General features: G+C 42.4%; 1 protein-coding gene across 4 annotated transcripts in view; it reads right to left on the bottom strand.

Moving 5' to 3' along the window:
- The window catches only part of gpc3 (glypican 3), a 197,295-nt gene that overhangs the window by 90,756 nt on the left and 79,861 nt on the right, over positions 1 to 26,678 (bottom strand). For all 4 annotated transcript variants that reach the window (XR_014089290.1, XR_014089289.1, XM_081611673.1 and 1 more), the window contains exon 3: positions 17,814 to 18,499. Coding sequence is in view for 2 of the 4 variants with exons in the window: in XM_081611673.1 (XP_081467799.1) it covers positions 17,814 to 18,499 (686 nt within the window). In the remaining 2 variants the exon portion in view is untranslated. The remainder of the gene's footprint in view (positions 1 to 17,813; positions 18,500 to 26,678) is intronic.

Here is a 26,678-nt window from a genome sequence, read left to right on the forward strand (position 1 = left end):
TTTGGTAAGGATGAAAGCAGTTGGGGTGAAGTTGAGGGGGTTTGGGGGGTATTGGATTTGCATAACAAACAATTCACTGGATCCTCTGCCAGCCGCCTTCTTCAAATTTGTAATCATAACTCTCCAAAAAAAACAAAAAAAACACAATATGAACAGGAAGCTGAGGCCTCCGGTTCGTCCTGTCTGTCCGCGCGCCGCGGCTGCCATTGTGTCGTCCACGTGGAATGACATTACAATAACAAATAAGGAGTCCCTCTCTGTCTCCCGGAGATAATGGAGCTGGCACATTCTTTTCAGGTGCAATAAAAATGCAAATGGCTGCTAATGTTTAGCTTGTGATTTAATGATTTGGTGGATCCTTAATTTCCCCCGGGGATGCCGGCCGAGGCTTAATTCTGCCATGTAATGTTAACAGCTAATTGTGCCCGGCTTCCCTTAAAGCAAGCTGCCTGGAGAGACTGCAGCTGAATACCAATCGGTCCGGACGAAGCAGCACCGTAAGTCTTCATTTGGTTGTAGCAAAGGGCCACAAGCTCTCTCACACACACAAAATCGTGTTTTAATGACTTGTGGGGACTTTACATTGATTTCCATTCATTCTCAATAGCCCAACCCTTACATACCACTAACCATCACATACCAAACCCCCTAACCCTAAAACAGCAATTCCCCTCATGGAGGCCAAGAAAATGTCCCCACAAAGAGCAATGGTCCCCACAATCCACAATGTAGACAGAGATAGGTCCCCACGAGGATATAAAAACCAGGCTCTCACACACACATACACAAACGTATGGACATGGTCGTGCGCAAAGACATACATGTTTTACAGCTTAAACAAAAATCCTTTCATCTATTATTCACTTGAGTAATGCACCTGAACCCATTAACATGACACAGTGCTACATCATACACACTCACACACACACACACACTTTACTTAAGCATTTTTATTCAACAAATGCTGACACGCTAAAGCGCTTATTGTCAAGAACACAGATTTATCAGGGTTAATCTATTCAGAGCTGCCACAGCACACACACACACATGCACGCACACTCTGCCCTAACAAACACCAGGTCGTCACCATGGCGACTTCCCTTCACCTCAGAGCTGACATTAACCGTAACGAGGAACCCTGAAAGCAGATTCTGCCCCGTTTGGATGGATCCGCGGTGCCCGTGAGGCCGACTTGTTCTGACAACATCAGGGTTTACGGCGAGACGAGACGAGCGAGCGTATTGTGCGGCGATACATGCGGTATGTTGCCAGGAGTATTACGATATCACTCCAGAATCTGTGTGTTACAATCACTTGAATGTTTGAAAATTGAGCAGCTACGCATTCAAACTGCTTCCACAGACATCGGTGACCATCTGCAAAGCTTAGAGTGACAGAACAGGACTGGGCGAAATTCAATAAAATCTTGCATGTTTAGTTTATTGTTGAGCAGATTAAAAAATTTTTTTATATATTTTTATGCAATTAATGTAAAATTTCGATTCAACTAAAGTGCTTTCCACATGATGATTGTGGTCCTTCTGGTAAAAAGTTCATATAACGTCCCCAGGCGCAACGCAGAGTTTCTTTTTTTTTCCCGACAATATAAAATAAGAAATAAAATAGTTTTTTTTCTCACTAGGTAAGTTTTTTTTTTAATCTTCTTTATCCAAAGGGTCATGCAGCTCTAAGCTAATCATATTAGTAGAATGGAAGGTAAAAATGTCTCTATGGATTGCAAAGAGTCTGTTCTAGAGTGACGCATCACGTCTCCAATAAACAAGTCTGGGTTTGGCAGCTACTAACAAAAGGCTACTTTCCTGACTGCAAGAGTAAAGTTTGGTGGAGGGATATTCAGATGTGGTGTTGCTGCCCCCTTAGTCCTGGTGACAAGATGTCTTGACGCAGCAGCAAACACGCTCATATATTTTATTTCATTTCATGCTCCCAACTTTGGGAGCGGCTCTTTGTAGTTGCTAGATGACTGTACACCAGAGCAAATAGCAAAGTCCATGAGGACACGGATGAGCAATTTTGATGTGAGAGGACTTGACTGGTCCTCAACCTGACAGAGCACCTCTGGGATGAATTAGAGCAGGCACAGCGAGCTAGGGCTTCTTTCCCAACGCTCTTCTGGAAAATCAGTCAAATATTGCCATAAACACAGCTTCAGACTTCACGGACAGCCTTCCCAGGACAGCAGAACTGTTATAGCTGCAAAGGATATTGGACTAACTCCATGTTGAAGCCTTGTGCATTAAAAGGTGCATTGATTGTGCCACTTCATGGCACAATCAAGTAGCTATGTTATCTCCAGTTGTCATAAAAATGTTATATATATATATATATATATGTTTTCTGAACCATCTGAATGACCTGCCCTAGTTCAGTCTTGGTGTTCAGAGTGCATGGGGGTCATAAAATAAACCATAGCAACTTATTTTCTTATTGATTCACAGCATTGATGTCCTATGCTAAAATACATCTGCCCTATGTTCCGTCTATATAAAAAATATGTTAATAATTAAACCAGAAATAGCCGTGATTGCTTTACTATGCAGCTCAGACTGCTCAATCACTTGTCATTCAGTCTGAGATGAGAGAAAATCAGACGAGATTGATGAGGGAAAAAGAGTGAAAAATGCTAATTACACATTTATGCTCATCAAACAATGCAGTGACAATATATAAAATGATCCTGCTACCAAAAAGCAGAGAAACTTTATTCACTTACCTATAAAGAATAAAGGACATCATCAGAAGTAATGACATCATGTCTCTGTTTTTAGCTAAATAATCACTCCTTTAGAGCAAACCAAACTATTCTTATACGTCAGACTTATCTAAATAACAAATCCCAATTTAACTACAGAGCCACAATTTATCAGTATTAACATTGGTATCGATATCAGTCTTTTTTTTTAACATATTGATATCGGTCCGACAAAGTCAATATTAAAACGAATATTTAATTCCATCTTGTTGCCATTTGTTTCTGGAATGGAGGAGGTTGGTCATGTGACACTGATACTTATGCAGCGAAGGATTGTGGGTAGTTTAACTGAAGAAGAGAAGTAGTGGTGAAGGATTGTGGGCAGTGAAGGATTGTGTGAAGTCAGTGGTGTGGTCGTTTTTTTCAAGATGTCAAAAGGGCAGCAAAATATAAGCAATATATTGGTAAATATCGGTTATCCGCCATGACAGCAGTATTAATATCAAATATCAATATCAGCGCATGTTTAAAGTTCACTGTGTTTTCCAGCCACATCTTATCATAATGAAGTAATTATGTTACCTTCTGTTGTAAAAATGCCACATATAAAACGTGACATAAAAGAAATGTCACTTTGAAATTTAACACCTTGAAATTGGGTCTGTTTCTTTAAGAAGTTTCTACTCTTTCTGAGACTCCGCCTTCAGCACAGCAACATTCTTTTATTAGTGTTTACAGATGTTCATCGAAGCACTGGACTGAGAAGTAGCTCATATAAAAAGCGGAGTACCACCATGTGTTTGCTTATTTCTGCTGGCTAGCCTGAAGGAGCTGAGGGAATAACATTATGACATGATGCAAACCTCAAAAAAGTCAATTTTACATAATACTGCCACTTGAACTCTGACCCCTAGGTATACTGCCAACCTCTGTTGTCCAATGCGTTAAATAAAACCGACATCTCTGATCACCAACAATCTAAACGGTATTCAGAAGAAGAAGAAGAGCGTCCATGGAGAAAATCCCAACACCACTGTAAGGTGCCTCTCTGTCCATTTCTCTGCCGGCTCATTTCCTCCTCTCACATCTTCCTCTCATGTAACTCTTTCATCCTTGTGGGGCCCGCAGCGAGCGCCGCCGCTCCCGCAGGCCATGATTAATGCGATCGGAGCTGCGCTTGCCTTTTTGTTTACGCGTTCCCGGGAAGCCGTGGGGGACTTGTGGCACAAGCAGGGGAGGGCCCAGAGGGAAGCGGGGACTGATTCAGCACACACACTCTGCCCTGCCCGATTGTTTCCGGATTCCTCCAGGAAGGGGGGGACTCATTAACCAAGCAGAAGCATCACCCAGGGCTGGACCGACACAACCAACAGGAGAGTCTGCCGATAAAGCCCTGCTCAGCGGGGAGAAGTGGAAAATGTCTGTGCGCCTCTATCTGTCCCAAGCAGTCCGCCTCGCCGACACACGCAGACACACACACATGTTCTGCTGAACGTCTGCTTCTCAGCGTCTGTGTGGCACTTTGCTCGTGCAAACACGCCGTAAAGATAATCTCTAAACAAATCGATGGGAATGTCCGTGGGCCAGGAACAAATTTATGATGAGGTTTTTACATTGGTGTTGATCATAAGGATTTACACCAACTACGAAAAGAGAAAAGAGACTCCGTCCATTGGTGAAGCTAGAGAACATCCGATAAGTACCCAGTCAGTCCTCCTCCCTCTTCTTCTCCTTCTGCTTCAAAATGGACTCTCGTCACCAACAGTAAAACTGACAACTGGTGAAATCCACGTATTATTTCCACTGAAGACCTTTCAAAGTCTCAAATAAAGAGAAAAGGATGGGGGGTGGGGGGGGGGATAGTCTTAATGTGAGTGAAAAGTCAAACAATATCCAGCTGTCACAGTTATCTCCAGACGAAAAGAGCTCTGGCTGTGTTGAAAATTAAATATTGTCTTCCACTGTTTCATACTGATAAAAAAAAAGAAAAAAAAAGAAAGAAAGAAAAGAAGTTGCACTGTAAAGAAAAAGTTTCATTTAAAAGTGGGTCTCTGTTATGCAATTACTATTAACTATTTCCTCTCAATGGGAATCGGACTGTACAGATATATGAGTCAGATGCTAACTAGCATTAGCTTTCACAAAGACTGGTTGGTATCAAGGTACACCGAGGTCTTGAATTATTATAGTTTTACATTCTGGAAAAAGAAAATCTAGCCACACTAGAGTTTTGTAGCATAGAGTAACACGGTTCTGCACCTCCGCCTAAAGAAATCCAGTCTGACCCGGAACAAACCTGTAGGTATCATGTCCAAGTCCAAGCCCAAAGTAAGTCTGACATTATATTTAATAAGATTTTACTGCTTTTGTTTTTAGACCACAATTTGAGTCAGCAGTGTAACTTCTGCCATTTTTAGCGTGTGTTTAACGTCTTCCTGCTCCATTGAGTCGCTTCTTGTAACTGCAGGGTGAGTCAGGTGCAAAACATCTGGGATATGTGACTGATAGGAGCGGAGCTGTATGCGCATTGTGCTGTGCGCTGCGGTTTTACAGTCCAGTTAACTTCTGCACCTTAATGTCCTCAACAGGGTAAACTATCTACTCCTCTACTTAGACTACAACAAGCAGATCGTCACAACTTTATGTCGCGCATTCTTATTTGGTTTTCTCTCTGTTGGATGGACTGAAAATGTATTAAACTCGCCACCGAAGCCCGACACCGACCAGACTATCAAGCACGCCATTTTTCAGGAATTTCAGGTCGGGTTCGGCTCGGGCCATAAATCTGAACTCTCTGAGGATCGGCCTCTAAAGAGTCGCCCATTCTTCCTCAGGAAGGATTTTATGGTGAGAGCAAAAAGTCCAGCCTGGCCAGTGGCCGCTGCTGGCTGCGAGGCGTTATAAAACGCTGCTATCCTTGGCGCCGAGGCAGTGGCCTACATCGAAGGTGCGAGAACCGAGGAGAGAGAGGAGTTGTATAACCAGAGCGACTTCCAGGAGGAGCAATCGTCAGACTCGCACCCGAATAAAGGGCAAACGCAGTACCACCTCAGAGTGGAGAGCATTTCTCTCCACTTCCCTCTGAAAGAAGCTGAGGAGAGTTTTCCACTTCATGACTGTTCCTGAGTTCATTCTTTGTCTGGGTTGTTCTGGTTATTTTTGGATAAGGTCTAGGCACAAATGAAATCAGGACGTCGGCAGGCTTCACTTCAGGAAACTATAAGAAACAATACGGCTACTAGCAGCCGGGTCCCGTAGTCGTGTGTCATGTTAGCTAACTGCTGTATTGTTGTCTCATGTGTGTCAAACGTGGTAACATTTAAGAGATTTCTAACCTATGATTAGCAAAAGGTGAACACACACACACACAGTACTCTATTTTAAGATATTCTTTTTGAAAATAGCTGAGCTACACACAGGAAGCCCGTGGTAACTCTGGAGGAACCCCCCGGGTACAAAGTCCCTCAAGCTAAAGTCTTTCTGAGGAGAATTAAACACAATGCAGGGATGTAAGCGCTTGTGTTGTGCATACTGCACACAAACTCCATGAAAAGACCCATCAAAGGTATGCAGAGCACGGCATTGATTTATCCATCCATCCATCCATTTTCTTACACCCTTGTCCCTCAGTGGGGTCAGGAGGGGTGCAGGTGAATATCTCCAGATGGTGTACCGGGCGAGAGGCGGGGTACACCCTGGACAGGTTGCCAGTCTGTTACAGGGCAACACAGAGACACACAGGACAAACAACCATGCACACACACCTAGGGGCAATTTGGAGAGGCCAATTAACCTGACAGTCATGTTTTTGGACTGTGGGAGGAAACCGGAGTACCCGGAGAAAACCCACGCATGCACAGGGAGAACATGCAAACTCCCTGCAGAAAGACCGGGGCCGGGAATCGAACCCAGAACCTTCTTGCTGCAAGGCAACAGCTCTACCAACTGCCCCACTGTGCAGCCCGGCATTGATTTACACAAACACAATTGCAGCTAATGCTGCGATCAATATTTTCAAGCAAATTTAGAACAATGAGCAGCTGAATGGTGTTGAGAGCTGAGAAGTTACAATAAGAGACGGGCTCTGTGTTGTAGAAACAATGTGAAAATGTTGGCTGGATGTGTAAAGAGTGTTGCGTTGCGCTATGGAGGTATTTAAGCAACTACTCAAGACATAAACCAATCTGTGTGTTCTGGTCTTAGTCCTATTGAAAATATATAGCAAGATGGCCCACAAACCTGACCCAAAACACACACCTTTAAAGCAAATCCAACTAAATACTAATAAAACTCAAATTTATCATTTGGAGAAAGTAATAAAAGTCTTTTTATTCTGGAAATTGGGCAAACAAAAATTGCTTTTCGTTGGTCGGATTTCACGTCAGAAAGTGAGGAAAAGTGACTGTGTATTTTTACACCTTGTATGTAAATATCTGGTTTTGAACAATATCACAGTGAATAGTGAGTGAAATTCTGAGCTTGGTCTCTGTAAAAATCTGTTAAAAATGGCTTCAAATCGCACAACATTTCTAGCTTAATCACGTTTCCAGCATTCAAACCAGCGACCAGAAGCTTAATAAGCTTAATGACTGAATTGATGTTCATTAACTTTTAAGCATTTTGCGATCGTTTCTAAAGCAAAATCTATGAAACTAATTATTTTTTTTAAGGTTTTGTTGGTTCTAATGGCCTTTATTTGAAAGTAATTTGACATGTGACAAATGTCACCAGGCTGGGAATCAAACCTGCGACCACCGGCATGAGGACTAAGGCCTCAATACATGGGTTGTGCTTTGCCCCTGCGCCACCACAGCACCCCTAAATTAATTGGTTTTTGACGAGTCCTTTTTTTTTTCTCCGTCCTGTTTGTGCTTTAGCAGCTGGAAGGCCGATTATTCATCTATTATCAGACTGCTTGTTTGTCAACATCAAGCGAACCACTTAGTTTTCAATTATTGTCAACAAAACAGCAAACAGTTCCTTGGGGGACTTTCGAACAGCACGGCCCGCCTTCTAAAAAACTGGGTTAAACATGACTTCATTGTGTCTGAACAGTGAAAACACACTTGACTTGACGAATAATAACTTTGATGATATTGTGCAGCTCCGGCGGAGTTTGCATTTCAGAGCTGAGTGTGGCTCCTGCCACGTTAGAGCTGAGTAATCAGATAATAAAAGCGCAACACATGATTAATTGGTGCTCTTGCTCTGTCTTTGAAGCAACAAGTTGGATGTAATTTTAGCTCCCTGAGATAAGAGGTAAAAGGAATAAAACATATATATATATATATATATATATTGTATTAACTTGGAAAAAAATTTACAAGTATTCTTACGCCTTTGAATGTATTTTTTGCATTTTGCAACCACAAAGTTCACACAGCACACGCATTGAGAAGGTTAAAGCAGGGTTATAAAACAACAGCCCAACCCCTGAGAATCTTAATGACCATTATTCAGTTCTATCAACTGAAAAGTGCGGAAAACACGTAAATCTATCGAGATGTGAAGGGACAAGCCTGGCAGGGAGACGATAAATCACAGAAGCAAACTAAAGGTCAGCCATTGGCCTAAGAGTGTAAGTCACTTAGCCAGAGCCACAAGAAAATGGTTGACAATTCAGGTCAGAGCACGTGCTGGAAAGGCTCAGTCAAAGTCCAGACCTAAATCCAATTAAGAATCTTGAATGTTGATCTTTATAGATCAGCTAAAATATCTGGCAACGCTTTATTTGACAGGGTGTGCATAAGACTGACATGACACTGTCATGATCGTGACATAACACCTTTCATGAACATGAAGGAGTCTTTATGAATGTTTACTACTGCTGTCATGAAGTGTCATTTGGTAAATAATGACACTTATGATACAAAATTTACAATTTTGCATCTCAACATGTTTGAGAAATCCTTTAATCTCCATGGCAACCGCATTCAGAGGATCCTAAATGCTTGTTCTCATAAAGTGCCTCCTATTTCCATAAAACTGCTCTTTGGAGCCAACATCTCCAGCTCAGTTCCTCCAGACTAGCGGCAGCAGCAACTAGCAAACACTCATCGTAGGATCTACTTCCACCCGGGAGGCTTTCCATACCAAACGGTGTAATGATGACTTCCTGAAGGCGGAGCATCGGTGAGAGCTGGGGCTTCTCAAAGAGACAGAGACCCAATTTCAAGGCATCAAATCGTAATGTCAAAATTTCTTTTGAATTCAGTTTGACATGCAGACATTTCAACAAGTGAATGTTGATTGTACTACATGGAAAATACTTTAACACGAGTCCTTTTCCTTTCCCAGTTACAATCATGCACTACCTTGTGTTGATCTACCACTTAAAAAATTGCGATGTTACCCTTAAAAAACAAACAAGAAAAACAGTGAGACTTACACAGACATGAAAGATTTTATAGCAACGCTTCAACGTGCAGAAAATCTCTGATCCTGCTCAGATCTGTCACATTTCCAGCCACAACCTACTTCCCCTTCTTCACTTTCAGCTGAGCGGGTCACCAGGTGATGGATGCCTCTTCCACAATCTCCTGTCCTCCTCCCCCCCTTGGGCTCACTTTGACACCCCACTACCCTCCCTACCGCCTCCCCCACTCCCACACCAATCTTTTTCCTCCCCGGTTCTTTGTCACTCGTTTTCTCCTGTCCTTTTCTTCAGTAACTGGTAAAAATAGAGCTTCATAAATCATGCATTTTTTTCTCACAGCAGAGAGAGAGAGAGAGGAAAAAAAATGGGAAGGAAAAAAAATAAATGAGGGGATGAAGGAATGGGAGAAAAAGATGTCGAGGGGCGGAGAGAGAGAGAGACGGGCAGCGGGCGGAATAAGAAAAACTCCAGGGGAGAGGAGGGAAGCTGACAGGGGAATAGATTGGAGCGGTCGGCCTCTCAGCTGCCCTCGCCGAGCCTCTTAACGTCGGCTGATTTACCCGGGAGTTGCAATGGATGGAGGGACTGAATGTTAACATGCCAGAGAACGGGGCAGGGCCAACCGTGAGTGGTCATCTCACCTGCGGAGCTGCTTGTTCCAAACCCGCAGAGGAGATGTCTTCCTCTGTATCTCAAGGACTCTCTTACTCGGAAACTCAACCCGTCTGCCTCCTGAAGCGGCGGGGGGCCTGAGTCCCACTGGAGGGTGGGTTAAGTGGGAGACGGAAACGACAACCCCATGACACTTGAAATCGCAGAACACCGCAAAACGAGGCCGCGATGCGTTCAAGATGTTAGCGGCAAGCGACCGAGTCGCTCTGAAAACGCTGCGGGTCTCTCCTGGTCTCTTCAGACGCTCCGCTGATTCATTTCATCCCCTCCCACAAGCATTTTAGAGGAGCGTGGAAAATGGATTATATGCTGCTTAAATTGCTGTTATTCACACTGTGGTTGTGTGCTGTAACATACAAGGTTTCCATGTCACGTCAGTCCAAAATGCGAAATCAATGATGCTATAGGATTTGTCTTAAACTGTGTGGAAAAATAAGACACACAACCAAAAGCAGATTTGATTAAAGGGACTCTATAATGTGTTACTAAGGCACATGGCACCATTCAGTAAAATATTCTATATATCAAATATGACTTAAAAAAACTTTGACTTTGTAGTTTGATGCTTTGAAATTGAGTCTCTGTCTCTTTAAGAAGCCCTTCCTCATTCTGAAACCCCGCCTTCTGGAAGTCATAACAACATTCCTCCATGAAGCGTTTGTTTTTTTGTTTTTTTTTACCAGTGTTTCACTGAAAAGCAGTTTGTATAATGAGCTCAGCAGGTGTTTGCTAATTGCTGCTGCCGCTAGTCTGAAGGAGCTGAGTGGGGGAGTCACTGTGAGGTGGGAGCTCGGCTGGAGGTCTGCAGCTCTGAGGAGGAGCTTTGTGGAAACAGGTGCCGCTTTGTGAGAGCGGGCGTTTTAACAAATCCGACTGGTTGCCATGGCGATTAAAGAATCTCTCAAGCATGCATTAAAGAATCAAGTCAACACTCCAGGTTTGTTTTTTATGAGGGAATAACATTTTAACATAACACCACCTCTTCAAAATAATACTAAACCAATAAATTAGATCAATCATATTTGTAGGTAGAAGAAAAGCCACGATCATGTCGATCATTTCCTTGTGGCTTATTTACGTTCATATTGTATTGCCGTACTCCATTCTCTGTGTTCATTATTGCTCAAATCTGTTGCCGAATAAGTTCACTCCTGTACACTTAGCCTCTTAATTAAATCTTGTCTTTTGTTCCTTGGAAGTCCGTGTTTATTTCTCTTAGATTGTGGTTGTAGTTTCAGTTCAGCTCGCTCCGTTTTAATCAGCCACCCTCTCTCAGGTTCTCCCAGCCACAGTCGTACCACTTTCCATCTGATTAGTTCCTCTGGTTCCTTTGTCATTTCCACCCATGCCTCAGCAAAAAAAAAAAAACACGTTTGTTTTTTTTATCGTTCACGGCTGGATTCTTCCGTTCTCCATTCGCTTCCTGCATTCCTCATCTCCTCATTTCTCCCATTTTTCGTAAGGTTTTATTATTTTTTATTGAAGCACACCGGAGTTTGACCACGTTTTTCCAGGCAAGTTTTCTTTTCACCTAAGAAGCAATGTACTTATAGATGTAGCACTGAAATAGAAAAGCAACAAACACAACAGCCATGACAACACGCTGTCGAATCTGTCATTCAATAAAGTCGTACTTCTTTAAGAAGGAAGGCCGTCGCACGTGCTAGCAGCGATTTAAAAGGAATAAAAAGAATAAATAAGTGCCGGTACTTAGCGTCGAGCAAACATGGGACAGAAACATGAGTGATATATTTATATAGATCTGTCTATTGATCTGCAGATCAATAGTTGCTTTGTATGGAAATGACAAAGAATAAAGAGAACAAAGCTGGTCCTTAATCAAATCCACATGAACCGAGTTCAAAGTGTCACTTCAAGCCTCTTAAAGTGGACATGAAAAACAACACAGAAAAAATAAAGATACAAAACAAAAAGTTCCTTAAAAAAGTACAGAAACATGTAGAGAAGCTTATGGCTGTAAAACATGAGAGGATCCTGGGGAAAGATGAGCCATTTCGTAGGATCCCTACATCAAGGAAACCTTAGTTTGGTCACTAATTTATGTCTCTGCCTGTATCTCAAGATATTGTGCATTCCTTCATACAATCACAAGTGTAAACATATAATATAAAGTTTGTCATGTGGCTCAACGTAACCCGTGTGTTTGTAAGTTGCGGGGTAAATGTATTTTATTTGTTGTAACACAGTTTATCAGTACAATAACTTTTTTTTAATTGTTAGAAATTACTGCTAAACTGTACCGTTTAGGAAATGACGATATCACCAGAATGTTTTTAGTGGACCTGGGAAGCGAGTGTTAACGTTTGGAAAGAACCTGGAAGAAAAACCTGAATCCTTCCTCCAGAATCATAAAATCTTTCCGAGCACAACTGATACATTAAAATAATTAAAAATATCTGCTCTAAACACGATTCTTATAAAAGTTATGATTCACTTTCAGGAGTGAAACATTTATTTATTTTTTAAATAAGCATCTAAAACACTATACCTCTGAGGGTCTTCCATTTACAAAACTTTATTAAATGATGCCTTCCTCCTAACTATTGGGTCACACGATCAATGTTTTAATATTTTTAATATAGTTTTCATTATGTTGGCTCATTTTCTTTCCAATTAGGCCTGGCCTCATCCAACCCATGATACTTTAGCAATATTATTATGTTATATTAATATAATACTCGTTCTAATTTTATCTTTGGTTAAATAAAAATACAAAACTACATGCAAAGGTGCAAATAAAGAGTTCGTAAATGTAGCTTTTGCCCTGTTTAATATGTGTGGCAGCCGTATTGGATAATGAAACAGGGGTTTCTCTCCAACTGAATACTGACTTCTGGGTTTGAGTTTTTTCTCACCAAAAACTCAGAAAATCTAAAATTGTTCATTCAGGGGGTGGCGCCCCCTGCTGGTTTGTTAAGTAGCTTCGGTAAACCTCAAGCCGGCTCTGGCTACAGTAACAATATTAGCTTGTACATAACAAGCAAAAGAACAAAGTAGAGATTCATTTTCATTTATGTTTTGTTGTCATTTCTGTCCTTGAACTGAACAGAGCTACTGATAGCATGTTTTGCTAGCACCTTTGCTTAATGAAAATCTCATTTTTAAAATAAAGCCGCTGCTAACGTAAAGTTGTGATTTCCCTCAGCCACCACAAGAGGGTGAGCTGTAGTTCCTCTACCTTTTCTTTCTTTTTAACAAAACTACATTCCTCCACTGCAACAAACCGCTAATAAAACATAAAAACAAAGAGTGACGTTTCTGCAAGAGCTTGTTTACATATCAGCAGGTCCTCGTCAGCTTCAAGTTTACTCAGATCGTCTCGATGAACAGGTCGACTGCGGTGAAACATCCAGGTGTGGTCTAATTTTGGCTCAATCTCCTGCGGCTCGTGAGGCAAAATTAGCCGGCAGGAAAACAACGCCTCTGCTCCCTGGAATGACACCAAGTGGCTACATTCAAAGCTCACACAGGAAGCAGACAGACTCCACAAACAAAACGTGAAGTCCGCCACGCCGTCGAACAGACGCGCACGTCAAACTGGTTTAAATTTAAATGAGAGTCCCAAACAGCAGGCTAAACAGCCCCGCCATGGTCTGCTACTCACAGATACAAGCGCTCCCTCCTGCTGCAGAGTAAGTGAGGTCAACCTGTGTGTTAATAAATGATGGCTTCTGAGTGGAAACCTGGTCACCGCAGGGATTCGGGGCGCGAGAGTGAAAAGTTCAGCAAATATACAGGAGCGAGGAGCACATCCAAGCTCTGTGGCTCCAGAAGGGAACAAGGCCCTTCATATTTTATGAGCTCGCCTCTCCGCCTTCGCATGAGGGCTGCGAACTACGCAGAGAGTTTTATCACACTGCACATTACGGGTCACTGCCGCTTATGAGTAACAGACAGATTTGAACAAGACATGCTGGGAGAACCTGTCTGTAGAAACAACTAGAGGGATTGTTTTTTTCTTTTGTTATCCTTTACCTGTTTTTTATGGTTCTTTCATGTGTTTTTACGTCTCAAAGGCTTACATGTGGTAATGTAATGCGTTGCAAATACTTTATATATGTTAGATAAACGAAAGATGCATCTGATCAATGCTGCGGGGACGAGCAGCCTTCAGGTTATGAACATGTTTTATGTGATTTCTTCGTCTGGTTCTCTTCTGCAGAGATTTAGGGAGTTTTCACTCCTTACGGTCCGGTAGACTCGGTTTAATTCTGGACCAAACTTGCAACGTTTGTTACATTTTTAGTTGGTGCGATTCACTTTGACAATGCACTGTGTCAGACAATCCAAACCAATTTAAAAACCTGTTCCCCTCTTCGCCTGCGCTGCATCAAGAACCACTGAAGGAGACAACAAGAAAACCTCAGAAGAAGACACTGAGCGCAACTTCCTTCTTCACAGAACGTAAAAACAGAAGTGGTGTATTGTCAGATTTTAGCGGTTGTAGAACTTCTCTAATGTCTTTGGTGAAAGACCATGAGCTAGAGACACCTTTGTTTTAGCTGTATCTACCCAGAATAGTTGGCTTCCTTCTTTAGGAGTGGTTTCTGGTCTGCTTGGCCACATATGCATTCGAACTTCACCAGAGTTCCCTTCAACTGAACCGAGACCAAGGTTTGTAGGCGGACCAGAGTTCACTTCAGAGTTTAATTGCACATTCACACCTTCCCAAACAAAACATACTTTCTATTTCTAAGCAAGTGAACTAGAGTTTGATTAAAACAGACCAAACAGGGCTGGTGAAAATCCACCCTTAGAGACAGTTTGCCAAAAATCTCCTTAAACCTGACGACATTTTCTTGTTTTGAAAAGACACCGATATTTGCCCCCTGTTCTTCCCACTTTCATCGACTGTCTTGGGGAAATGCTCACACCCGGCAGCACTGCTGCTCCGATTATTGTAATTTTCTTCTCTGTAGTTTGCCACACAAAAGCTATTAATAACCTTCTATTAGCTCAGGCTACCGCTGCTCGCAAGTTCACCAGAACACCAACTAATGAGCACGTTGCACGTCTACCATCCTCTCTCCAAGATACTCCTGCATCACAACCCACCCTGAATTATGATTCCTGAAACTCTCTCTCTATTCCTCCAAGTATTTTACTACAACATAACTTTAAATGACTTGGATTCTAATCATGCATAAGTTTTCTTTTTGTCACTCTTTTATTTGTTTATCTTTGATTATGAGTGACAAGAAATTGAGGTTTGATCTGAAACAACCGATTTTTCCATCCATCTGCTCAGTCATGCGATCAGCCGGTTAGAAATACCAAAAATCTGATGTTTTTTTCAATCAATGAATGCGTAGATCGATAATCCCGACTGCTACTAGGTCGCAAAACCAGCGAAACTCTTCAAAGAGGACACTGCCACTTTAAACTTATTTATTTCAGCATCAATTACGTTTTTAAACTGAACTTTGCTCTATATGTTCAGATTTGTCAGTGCTTCATTTAGGTGCTAGCTGCGCTAACTATGCTAACTTCTAATACTCTGCTGTTCATGTTTGTTTTAACTCTTACACATTCTAAAACTACAATACAAGTAATGAATAATGATCAAGCACATCAGGAAGACTGGAGAAAAAGATTTTCAAAACGGTTAATTATAGTTCTCAAATATGACTATGATGATTACTGTGCCTTATCTGGCTCTTCAATTACTTATTATTGAATGTGGGTTAATTTTCTAGTCATATTCCTATTGATGTTTATGTTGTAATGAAACCGTGTCAAAGGAGAATTTCTTTCTCATCTGGTACAGACAATAAAGCGTATCCATCTACTGGAGAAGCAGTAGATCTGATTTTCTGTGTAAATAATTGAATGGCTAAGGCAAGTGTGAAAACAAAGCTGAATGAATAAAATTAGCAACATTACACTGACCGAGTAAAAATATTCTGTTGCTTCATTAAAAAGGCTTAAAAAGCCTTCCCCATGGAAACCAGTTCTGACAGCTTCAGGTCCTTTTGTAAATTATTTCAGTAAAAGAGCAGCTGCATGTCTGAAAGCGCCTCTTTCTAGTTTGGTTCAGACTGAACTCTGGCTCGTATAAACACACAGGGAAAAAGTCTACAAACACACAAAGATGGGATATTTACCTGCAACATGCAGAGATTTGTAAAGTGCGTCATTTCCACAGCTAGCAATGCCAGCTAGCAATAGCACAGTGATGGTTAAGTGCAGGACTGGTTCAAACAGCAGTTCACTATAAACAAACAAAAATGGAAAATGCTAATCTGGAGAGAGAAAAAAGGTACTTCAGCTGGGTTTCCCCCAGAAAACCTGCTGAGCGCGGTGCTCAGGGTGTTAGGGCAGTCATTCATCCAGCCGCCAGTCGTGTTTTTGTCTTAATTTTTTTTTTAAGTTGACAGGAAATTTGAAAATATCGCCTGATAGCTATGCATTATTGGAAGATTGCAAGATTAATGCCTAAACACAAACGATAAAATCTTAAAAAATTGCAGCAATTACAAAAAACTAAGATACATTAACAATGCCAAGTCTGGTGGGGGCATACTGTAAGTAAAGCCTGGTGGCCCACCAGGCTTATAATCTACTGAGGGGAACCCTGAATTGGGGGGGGGGGGGAGATCACGTTTCAGCTTCTCAAACAATGACAGGTAAGATGATATAAGATCTCAGAGTTTCACTGTGAGCCCCTTTCACATTTGAGAACATCATAAACTTCCTCTTGCACGTCTGTAGCTCTAATATATGTTGTCTTAGGTTAGACTGAACAACCTAGGCATCCCAAAGCAAATCAGGAGTTAGAACTTCAAAAGAGACAAACGATAAAAACGTGTCAACTTAAAAAAAGGACAGTTTATATGGACCATGTAGAAGAGAGGTCCTGATGTCAAGCTCTGAGCAACTCCAGTGCATGATGGGAGAAAAAACATGTGACACACCATATTTGACCTGATAAAGTGGAAACTAACTTGCTAGTCAGCCAGTGGGATGCAGTGTGTTACCCAGTGTGGTGTGGTCAACCGAGTCAAACGCCTTCATAAAATTCAACCAAATGAGGAACACGGCGACATTTCTTTCAATCTGTGGCTTCACAATGCCATCTATCACCTGAAAGCAGCACGTATTGAGTTACGTTGTTGTCAAAGCCCTTGATTGAGTAAAGAAAAGTATTTCTGTTTGTTTTGATTGGAAGGGCTATAGAAAACCTGTGTAGCATTGTTATTATTATTGAATTATATTTCTAGAGTCGTTTTGAAGTAGGTAGCGCTCTTACCTTGAAGCATGTTTTTTGTTCAAGTCTTGATTGCCTTCAGGTGTGTGTATATGTGTGTGTTGATGGTTGTTAGTAATGTTTGTATCTGTGCTGTCTGGTGTTCCTGACTGCTGGTGTCTGTCTCCAGAGGGATACTGGACTGTCATGGTCACCATTGCCACCCAGCAAGGGTCGGATGGGAATAGAAATTGAATGTATAGAATAACATTCTGGGGTTTCAGCAAATGGAACAAACCTAGCGGTGCACAGATTACTGATCTGTAAAAAGCCTGATCTGCTGATACCAACGTTGGTCAATACTGATTTTTTTTTTTGTCTGAAATAAAGTCATTGAGTTGGTCACAGTGAGGTGACTGTTGTTAACTACAAATGTGCAGATATTAGCTGATGGGCTGGTCTGTCAGTCAACCATCTCTCCCGGCAGAGCAGAAGAGGACAGTGGTTGAGTTGTAGAAACGATCGGCTTCACACGTAAGTATCGGGCAGATCACAGATTTCCCAAAATTGAGGAAATTCTGGCCGATAAATCAGCTGGCCGATTTATCGGTGCATCCCCACTAACTAAAGCTGTGTCCATCACTGTGACACACATTTGGTTTTCAAAACCTGGTCTATAATGAGCCCAAGTATTTTCAGTGGTTGACGTTACAACAAAAGCCAGAAGAACAGTTAAGTCTTGAGGATAATGTTGATGTAAATGAGAACCTGCGGGGATGTTCCTCCTAGTCAGAGCTGCTGTCAGTGTGACGGCTCACTAGTGTGTGTCAGTGAATGATGCTCACCAGGGCGCTGAGCCGGCTGCGGGCGTTCACAGCCTGCTTCAGAGCCAACTTAATCAGCGACGGCAGCCTGAGAACGACGGCCTCCATATCCTGCTCCCCTCTCATGCCGCCTGCCAGCTTCCCCAGTCCGTCAATGTAGCTCCTCCAGTGGGGCTGAACCTCGGCGGCGCCCCCCAGGCAGCCCTGCATCGCCGTCTGGCAGAAGCCTCTGCAGGCCGGCGGGCTGAGCATACCCTGGCAGTGCGGGCAGTACCACAACCTCAGCAGGGCCCGGCCGCAGTCCCTGCTGGGCCGCAGATGGTCCGTGGTGTTGACCACCTCTATGCCCAGGTTGAGCGCCTGCAGGAAGACCCTCGTGGCCAGGAGGGAGCGAGACAGGCGGGTCATAATCAGCTTGGGGTAAGGCCCAAACGCTCCGGAGTCCTTCCAGGCTCCCCGCACGCACTCCTCGGACGCGGCGGAAGAACCGCCGCCCAGCAGCCGGCGGTATGTGATTGTAAAGAGTTTGCCGAAGAACGCCGCCACCATGTGGTCCACCGTGGAGTCGGAGCCAAGGATGTAGAGCGACATGTCCAGGAAGAGCTGCCCCACGGAGCTCTGGGCTCCAGGGACGAGAGCCGGGAACTCCGCCTTCAGCACGGTCAGAGTGGAGTTACGGCCGTGACGCAGCACCAGGTCGAAGGCCTCTGCAAGGAAATGACAGAGCACAACGAGAACCAGTCAACTGAGGCGAAGCCAATTATCATCCACGTGATAAATGAACGCGCCCCATGTGTTTACAGATGATGTGCCGAACTGTCAGAAATACAGGTCATAAAATATAAAAGACAGAAAGATGCTTCTCCCTCCTCAACAATCACAGGATAAAAACCACACACTCTCCCAACTCTTATTCGATTTACCCGGTTTTTCTTCATCCACTGTTTTCTCTTAAGGGATTACTTCTACATGTCCAGATAAAAAAAAAAGAAGGGAAAAACTCTGCACTAATGCATGACAACTTGAAACAAGTAGGCAACAGCACCCTCAAAGAAAATCTGTGTGAAAGAAAAAGCATTTAGGTCGATAAATTTGTTTGGCCGTGAAGAGTTTCTTTGAGGGGAGAGAGGCATACAGAACAACTGAGGGGTTGCATTGTCGATATTTTTTAAAGGGGAAAAAAAAAAAAATCAGCGCCATTTCCACTCACAAAGAGAAGCCTTATCAACAAGGTGGCACGAGACGGCGGCGCACAGCCATCAACCCGGTGGCGCGGCGACCGAGGGCCCAGCAACAGAGGGGATTTAAAGCTCCATTACTGAACCTAGCAGGGGAGCTGAGAGTCGGTGAAATGAATCTTTGGACCGGAGAATGGCTACAGATGCCTGAAATCCCATTTACGCCACAGCGAGGCCACTTAATCACTTTGTCGAAAGTGGCGGCCGCCAAACTGCTCTTTGAGGACGGAAACACTGGTTGAAGTGACGTTTAGACGGACTCGGGTTTTGTGCTCGCCGTTTCATCTCTCTCATTTGGTTTTCCTGCCTGGACAGTTTCATCTCTTTCTTGTCAGGTTTCTCTGGGGTCAAACGAGGCTGTTCGGCAGAGTTCTAGGGCTCTGTGGGAAACCCTCCCCCCACCCCCTGAGAAACAATCCGACAGCTCTCTTTGTTGGTGGGGTTATGTTGAACTTGTAATATGTTTTTTTTTTTTTTGGGGGGGGGGCTTGCAAGTTCAAAGACATCTGAAATTAATATCAGTTTTTCATTATGGAAGTGGAAATTTCATTTAACTTCGAAGTTACGGGGTTGATATCACAAATAAACTCTGGGAAGAAGAAGGGAAATGTTGTTTCTAGCTTTCGGTTTTGCTACGTTTTGGACTCAAGACAGAGACAGGAGAGGCAGAGCGACAGAAAAACAAAGATCGGTCACCACTCCTCTTCTTTCTGCCTGCTCAGAGTCATTACCTCTAAAGGTCTTTTCGGTTCTTTAGGAATGGTTTTCTGTATGTGGACTGAGGTGGTGATCCACCTTCGTATTGATCAGGTTATGTGTTTTAAATCGGTTAATCAGCTGCAACGGCACACGGTCCAACGAGACTTATAGGATCTTCGTCCATCCATTCATTATCTAACGCGCTGATGCTGGCGAGGTCGCAGAGGGGGCTGGTGCCTCTCTCCACCGGTCATCGGGTCATCGATTTGTTGGAAGTCTGAAAGAAAAATCGGCCCACAGCATCACAGGTCCTCCGCTACATTTACCAGAGAGCGCTAGGAGGGTGCAGTTACACATTTTTGTTTGTTTCAAATCAAATCCACATGAGATATTTGGTTGCAGAGAAGCTCGATCTTGTACGCGTGTCGAGCCTGCTGTACATTTTAGAGGCATTGGGAGATATAATAATAATAGTGAATAATTTTGCACTATATCGTACACATTTTGATCACCAGGTTGTAACAGATTTTTAAAAAATCTATTTCTGTTGCTAAAAACACAACTGAAACCTAATCAATAACCCTAACAACAACGAAAATAATAACATTTCTTAACATCAAGGCTGGTTGAACCTGAAAGTGAAACTCAAGGCATCCAAGACTCAGATTAATTTGCCTCATAGATATAACCTCTAGAGTACAGAGCCCCCTACAGGACATGGGGAAAATTTCTTCTTTTGCGTTCCCTTCTAATTAAATAGATCCTAGTCTATTTTCTATACAGTCACAAATTTAAAATATATACACATTTAAAGAACCTCAGTGAAAATCCTAACCCTATATATTATTAACTCTTTGGTACAAAAAACTGATTGGAAATCAATTTATTGACTGCATGTTTATGTGTGTTTGTGTCAGGTTGAGGTGGAACTGCACATAAAACGACCCTTAAACCATTCAGACTACCAACACAAAAAAGACACAATAAAAAGTTCAGATATGACTTTAGCACAGATAATAACTCAGAATTAGTCCAAATAGTTTGGATGTAGTTTTTATTTCTTTCCTTCTTGCGCAAAGTTTCTGTTTATATCTTAGAAGAGACGGATAGAGATGGTAAGCCCATGTTTGGCCTGTTTTGCTTTTGCATTTTGCACATAAGTTCATGGTGCATTTCCATCCCAAAGGAAAAGATATAAGACTTGAGATATCTCATACACGAGATATTAACACAAATGAAAAAACCTTATATTATAGCAGAAAGTACGATGTCAACCATAAGAAAGACTTTCAGTATTCGGTTGTGCCGCATAAACTGATCAGTACGTTATTGTGAGGAAACGCAAAAGAAAAAAAAAGTCAGTTTTGGCAATCACAAAACAGAAATTTAATGGATTTGGGTTTTTTGGGAGGCATTGCCATGAAAAAAAAAAAAAAAAAAAAAAAAAAGAAACATAAAATGAGACCGTGACGGAAAAGTAATGCACCTGGACATGATGCATCAGGCCTCTGTGAAGTCCATCTCCTTGGTATCAGTTCATGCAAACTGTTAAGAACAGACCCAGACGTATCACACACACACATCATACATGTTTGGTTCTCACTGACACACACTGATAAGCAAAAGATTCCCCCATTTTAAGTGGAGCGTTTAATTTCCCCCAGTTGCAGGTTTACTTGTACGTGTTCCTAAGAAGGACTGAAATCTCGTTTCGACTCGAGAAGGTGGAGGAGAGACTGGGAGGATGTTTGGCAGCAGCTCACATCTGTTTGGCTTCCCAGGCTTCGGCCGCCCCGCTGCGTCTGGAAGCAGCTCCCTCTGTGATCGCTGAACAGACAGATGTGCAGATTTCCCACCGAGACGAGAAAGCAGAGCGAGAGGCTCAAACACGCAAAACTAAAAGACCTACTTGGAAGCGCAAAGTTTTATTTTCCTGCATGGAAATGAGGAGACGTCTTTTTCCCTATTAGGTTATCGATTGAAAACTGCAGGCTGAAATTAAAGCCGTTTGCTTCTTCTCCTTCACATTTATATAAAAAAACTATTCCAGCAAAGCCATGTAATTAAGCCACTATCGGTAACATCTCTTATATCCACTTTGCAATGGTAAAGAGAAAGACTAGAGGGCTCTTCATAAATGCCTTTCAACGGCTCTGACTCACTGGGTTCACGGTGAGAGCCATTGTGAGCCCATTTCCTGCGCTCATTCACTGTCATCGGTGAAAGCCTCCACGGGATCAGGTATCGTTTAATGGAGGGGAAAGGGGCCGCGTGTCAGGGACCTGTGACATGCTGGATGCAACCACACGAGGTCAAGAGCCCCACGCCGTTAAGAGACGGAGCACACACACGAGGGCCGGGCTTAAAATTAGCAGCCAGAGGTGGACCGACGCCCGCCGATAAACCCCACTCCTTGTCAAAGCCGCATCAGCCGAACCCGGCGGAGGGAAACGCTGAATGTCCTACTTTACCTTCATTGGGATACAGCAGCCATCGACTAATGTTTACTCAGAGGATCCGAGGCCTCTCGGCTTACCGCCCTTATCAGATCCTCAGACATAATCCGGTTTTTGTCAGGTACTTCGTCACATGCTGATATATTATTTATGCATGTGACGTTACCTTTGTGAATGCCTGCTATCCTAATGTGTTTCTGCACATCTTGTCGTTTTTCACTCACGGTAATTACATGTTGTGGGAGAACTGCAGATATATTATCTCCAGCGCTCGACTCCTGCCACTGCAAAAAACGCAAAATCTCAATGAGTAATTTTGGAGTTCTTTCTGGTGCAAATGTCTTAGCAAACTTTACTTACAAGTACTTTACTTAGCAAGCTGTAGAGGCTTGTTTTAGGTAAATAATTCCTTAATATTTTTGACAACGTATTAGCTCCATTGGCAGATTATTTAACTTAGAACTAAACATTTTTCCCATGGTACAAATTCATTCATCCACCAATTAAGCTAGCACTTTTTCATCAATTTTAAGGAATTATTCACTTAAAATAAGCTCCTATGTGTTGCTGAAAAGTTTCTTGTAAGTTAGCTTAGTCTTATTTCAAATGTAATAAAATATTTGCATTAGAAACTGGACCAAAATAACTAGGCGTCAACATGTTCATCCTGATTCGGCGACCGATGCGTCAAACTGAACTGGATGAAATAAGTTGCCGTCAATGAACATCAACAAATACCCCATCACTCTGTCTTTCACATTAACTCGACACTGATACAGTATTATACGAGGCCTCTCTAATTATCAGACATGACACTGAAGAGTCTGTCGGTCTCGTTGTAGCGTCACTCTCACTGCCCCTGACTGACCGTCGTCTGCGGTCGGCGCTGTGAAGACAGACACGCTCTGTGTTGCCACATCCATCAGTCGTTCGTACTCCCATTATCCCACAGGAGAGGAAAACATCAATAAATTACCAAGCCAACGAGAGCAACTCATTTGGTTGATGGAGCTTCACCTCCAGGTGACACTGGAATGGATGGATGGATGGACGGACGGATAGTCCATTTTAAGGAATGGTGTCTGACAGCTGGAAAGCTTAAACTTTTTTGTTTCTGCTACGTTACAACCACTTGCCCTAAAAATACCGTATTTTATTGCATTTTATGTGACTGAATAAAATAGCTCATGAAGTGAGTGAAAAAGGAAGATATTAATGTTTTTAACAAATAAAACCTGAAATTTGCATCTATATTCATGGTTTTTTTGTTGCTAGAACTGAGTGTGGCTACATCTGCAATGTGTGCAACTTTATTATGCATGGTCGCATCTCCTATGTTCCTTTACCTTCGCAATAGAAGTGCTCAGAGAAATGTGAAGCAATGCTGAGTTATAAAACAATATCCCAAACATTTCAAATCTCTTGGCGTGTCGTGTTCAGCCCATGATGTGAAAACAGGAAGAGTAAAACCTCCCAACACACGGCCGAGGAGAGCGTCTGTAAAAGAAGCAGCGATGACTCTGGAGGCGCGGATTTTTCCGGGGCTACCTAGTAACCCAAGACTGGCTCGACGGCTGTGCGTCCGAGAGCCAGAGGCCGGAGGCGGAGTGGAGGAGGGCGGGGCAAGGCCGTCCCCTTCCAGGAACAAAGCAGACAGGATGCCCGTAAGGCCCAGATAGCATCACCAGTGGACCGTGAGGGCCAATGGACAGCGGGGTAGAAATGAAGCACGGATTAGGTTACTCCATCTGTTAGAGAGCATGTCAGCTGACACACACACCCACACACACACACACTAACACACTGCAATCACAGCGCACAGCAGCAGCCAGGTGGTGACAGCGTGGGCGAACATTTGGCAAACCGTAGCTGGAGGTAAAGGTGTGAGTCAGGTGGAAGGACAGATAGACACACACACACACACGCAGGCACGCACGCACGCACGCACGCACGCACGCACGCACGCACGCATACACACAGATTTTTCTTTTTATTCATTGAACTGAAACCCTTTGAGTTTCTGAAGGAAAAAAAAATATCATAGCAAGACAGACTGAACCGATTTTTTTTCCTATTAAACTCAGGAATGTGACTTTTTTTTTTTTTTTTACAAAATAATGCGTCATTTTCAGGGTTATTTTCGTTTCGTTTTTTTTTTTAGTTTTTTTTCCCGCTACAGTCCAACCTCGACAACGGAGCAGGCGGTCGGCTGTCCGCCACTTTTAAAAGTAGGGGAGCAAACCTATCTTCTTCTGCCTCAGTTTATTTTCTGAAGATCTGATCTCTCCCTGCTGTCAGACAATTTAAGCATGAAGAAATTGATTTTTTTTAAAACAACAAACTGAAAAATTAATACTGGGGGAGGGGGTGGGGATCTAAATTCTCAAGTCTAATCAGTCCAGTTCATCCAATATGTCTGTTTAGGAAACGTAAGTCTGTGACATCACAACGTGCTGTAAAGGTCAGGGATCTGAATCTGAAAATGTTTTTTATCATTTTATAGTTCAGTGATATGATTAACAACGTTTGGACACCATGTTGAATGATTCATGTAGCCATCACCATTAATTTCTACAACACTGAGGAATTCATGAAATATAAATAAACAACTGAGAAACATTTCTAGAAGAAAATAAATTAAGACATTTCTGGCATTTATTCTCACTTAAAACACTAAACCACCACATGCCCATAACGAAATAAAATAAAAAGGGTTCAGATGATGAAATGTAACTCTATATGTGCGAAGAGTCCAACAGAGTATTTATTATCCAGCGTCTAAGTGGTCCAGACTCTTCTCTCTGTTTCCAGACCTGAGGAACGTTCATGGTCTCGTCTTTGTGTTGGATCTCAAACCTTTTCTTTGGGTCTCCGTTTGGCCGTTTTAAATTTTTTTACATCCTGACCTGCCGCCTCCTAAACGACTCAGACGCGGCTTCATTAATAATGACGAAGGTTTCCTCACCGCTGTTCTCTGCGTTCGGTGTTTAACTCATCACGTCTTGATTTTTTTGTGTGTGTGTGTGTGTGTGTTTTTTTTCCCCCAACATGAATTTATATTCTTTTAGGTGACTTTATAAAACAGGCAACAAATCAAAGAAATTCCTTTGAGTTGTTAAATGCAAAACGTTTCAAACTCGCTTTTCATTTAGGCATACTGTCTTTCAAAAGGAAAATATTAAATATAAATCAGTAATGAGGAGCGTATTGTAAAATGCTACATGGAGCCACTGGGAGGCAAATCAGACAAAGAAACGGTGCAATTCCTGACGTTTGGAAAACATGGCTGAGGATGAGGAAGCAGGAGCGAAATCAGTGTAAAGGCTGTTATTAAAAAACACACAAAGACTCAAAATAAGTAAGTTTTAATACGTATCAATCAAGTTTTTTGTATAGCTCATTTCAGTAACAAGTGCAGTTCAAAGTGCTTTACGTCGTAAAAACACAAACCTCACCAAACAACATGTGAGAGTTTGTTCTAATGAATAAGACTCTAATCTGTTAATAAAATATTTCTTTCACAAATTCGATGCAGAAGAAATGTCTTTAAAATATATCAGTTTTGTTTTTGCCAAGATTTTCTGTAATAAATCAACACAAAGTTGAACATAATTGTAGAGTGCAAAAAACCCCAAAACAAAACAACAAAAAAGTTTTCAGCCATCTTCACTCTGATACCCCTAAATAAACCCAGCTCAGTTCATTTTCCTGAAGGAGAAACGTAACAACTGCACACGGCAGCGGCGGCATCAAGAAAGGAAAATGACTGAACGATTCTGGGGGAAGAGGGACGGAGGAGAATACGAGGCGAAGAAACGTTAGAAACGTCTAAAGAAAACCTGAAACTGACATGGACAGAAAGAGTCAAAGAAGCAGCCAAGAGACCAGTGCTAACTCTGGAGGATGCTACGTGTGGTTGATGACCGAAAACCATCTCAGCATGAAAAATGGTTGTGGCAGCATCATGCTGGATGGATGTTGTTCACCAGCAGAAACGGGGTAGCTGATAAAAGTTGACAGATGGGGGAACCATCCTGGAGGAAGACCCGTAAGATCACCTTTCAAAAAGACCATAATAGTAAACACAAAACATATTCGTATGTCAAAGTAGAGATAAAGAGTCATTCAGAGGCTGGGGCAAGACTTAAAAATGTGCTATTTCACAGAGAAGAAAAGGGGAAAAAAAATCTTTATTTCTAAAAGTGTAAAACGACATATTCTACGAGACCTGCAGCTGTAGCCGGAAGTTGACGCACCAAGAAATTGATCTCTGTTTCCTAAGTTTTGGGAGATCGGTGATCGGCCGATATTTAGATGTGAAGCCATCTTATCCACCAATCTTATCTACTTCAGCAAAGATCTAAAAATCAACCACTCTCCTCTTTATCTCTGCTATGAGAGGTTTGACTGTTAGCCCCGCCCACCAGGTCATGTCTGCACGTTTGCATTTAACAATATTCACCCCACTGTTACCAACTCATCAACTTTCTTGC

This window comes from Poecilia reticulata, chromosome 10 (assembly GCF_904066995.2).
Source record: "Poecilia reticulata chromosome 10, P_reticulata-male-v2, whole genome shotgun sequence".
NCBI lineage: Eukaryota > Metazoa > Chordata > Actinopteri > Cyprinodontiformes > Poeciliidae > Poecilia > Poecilia reticulata.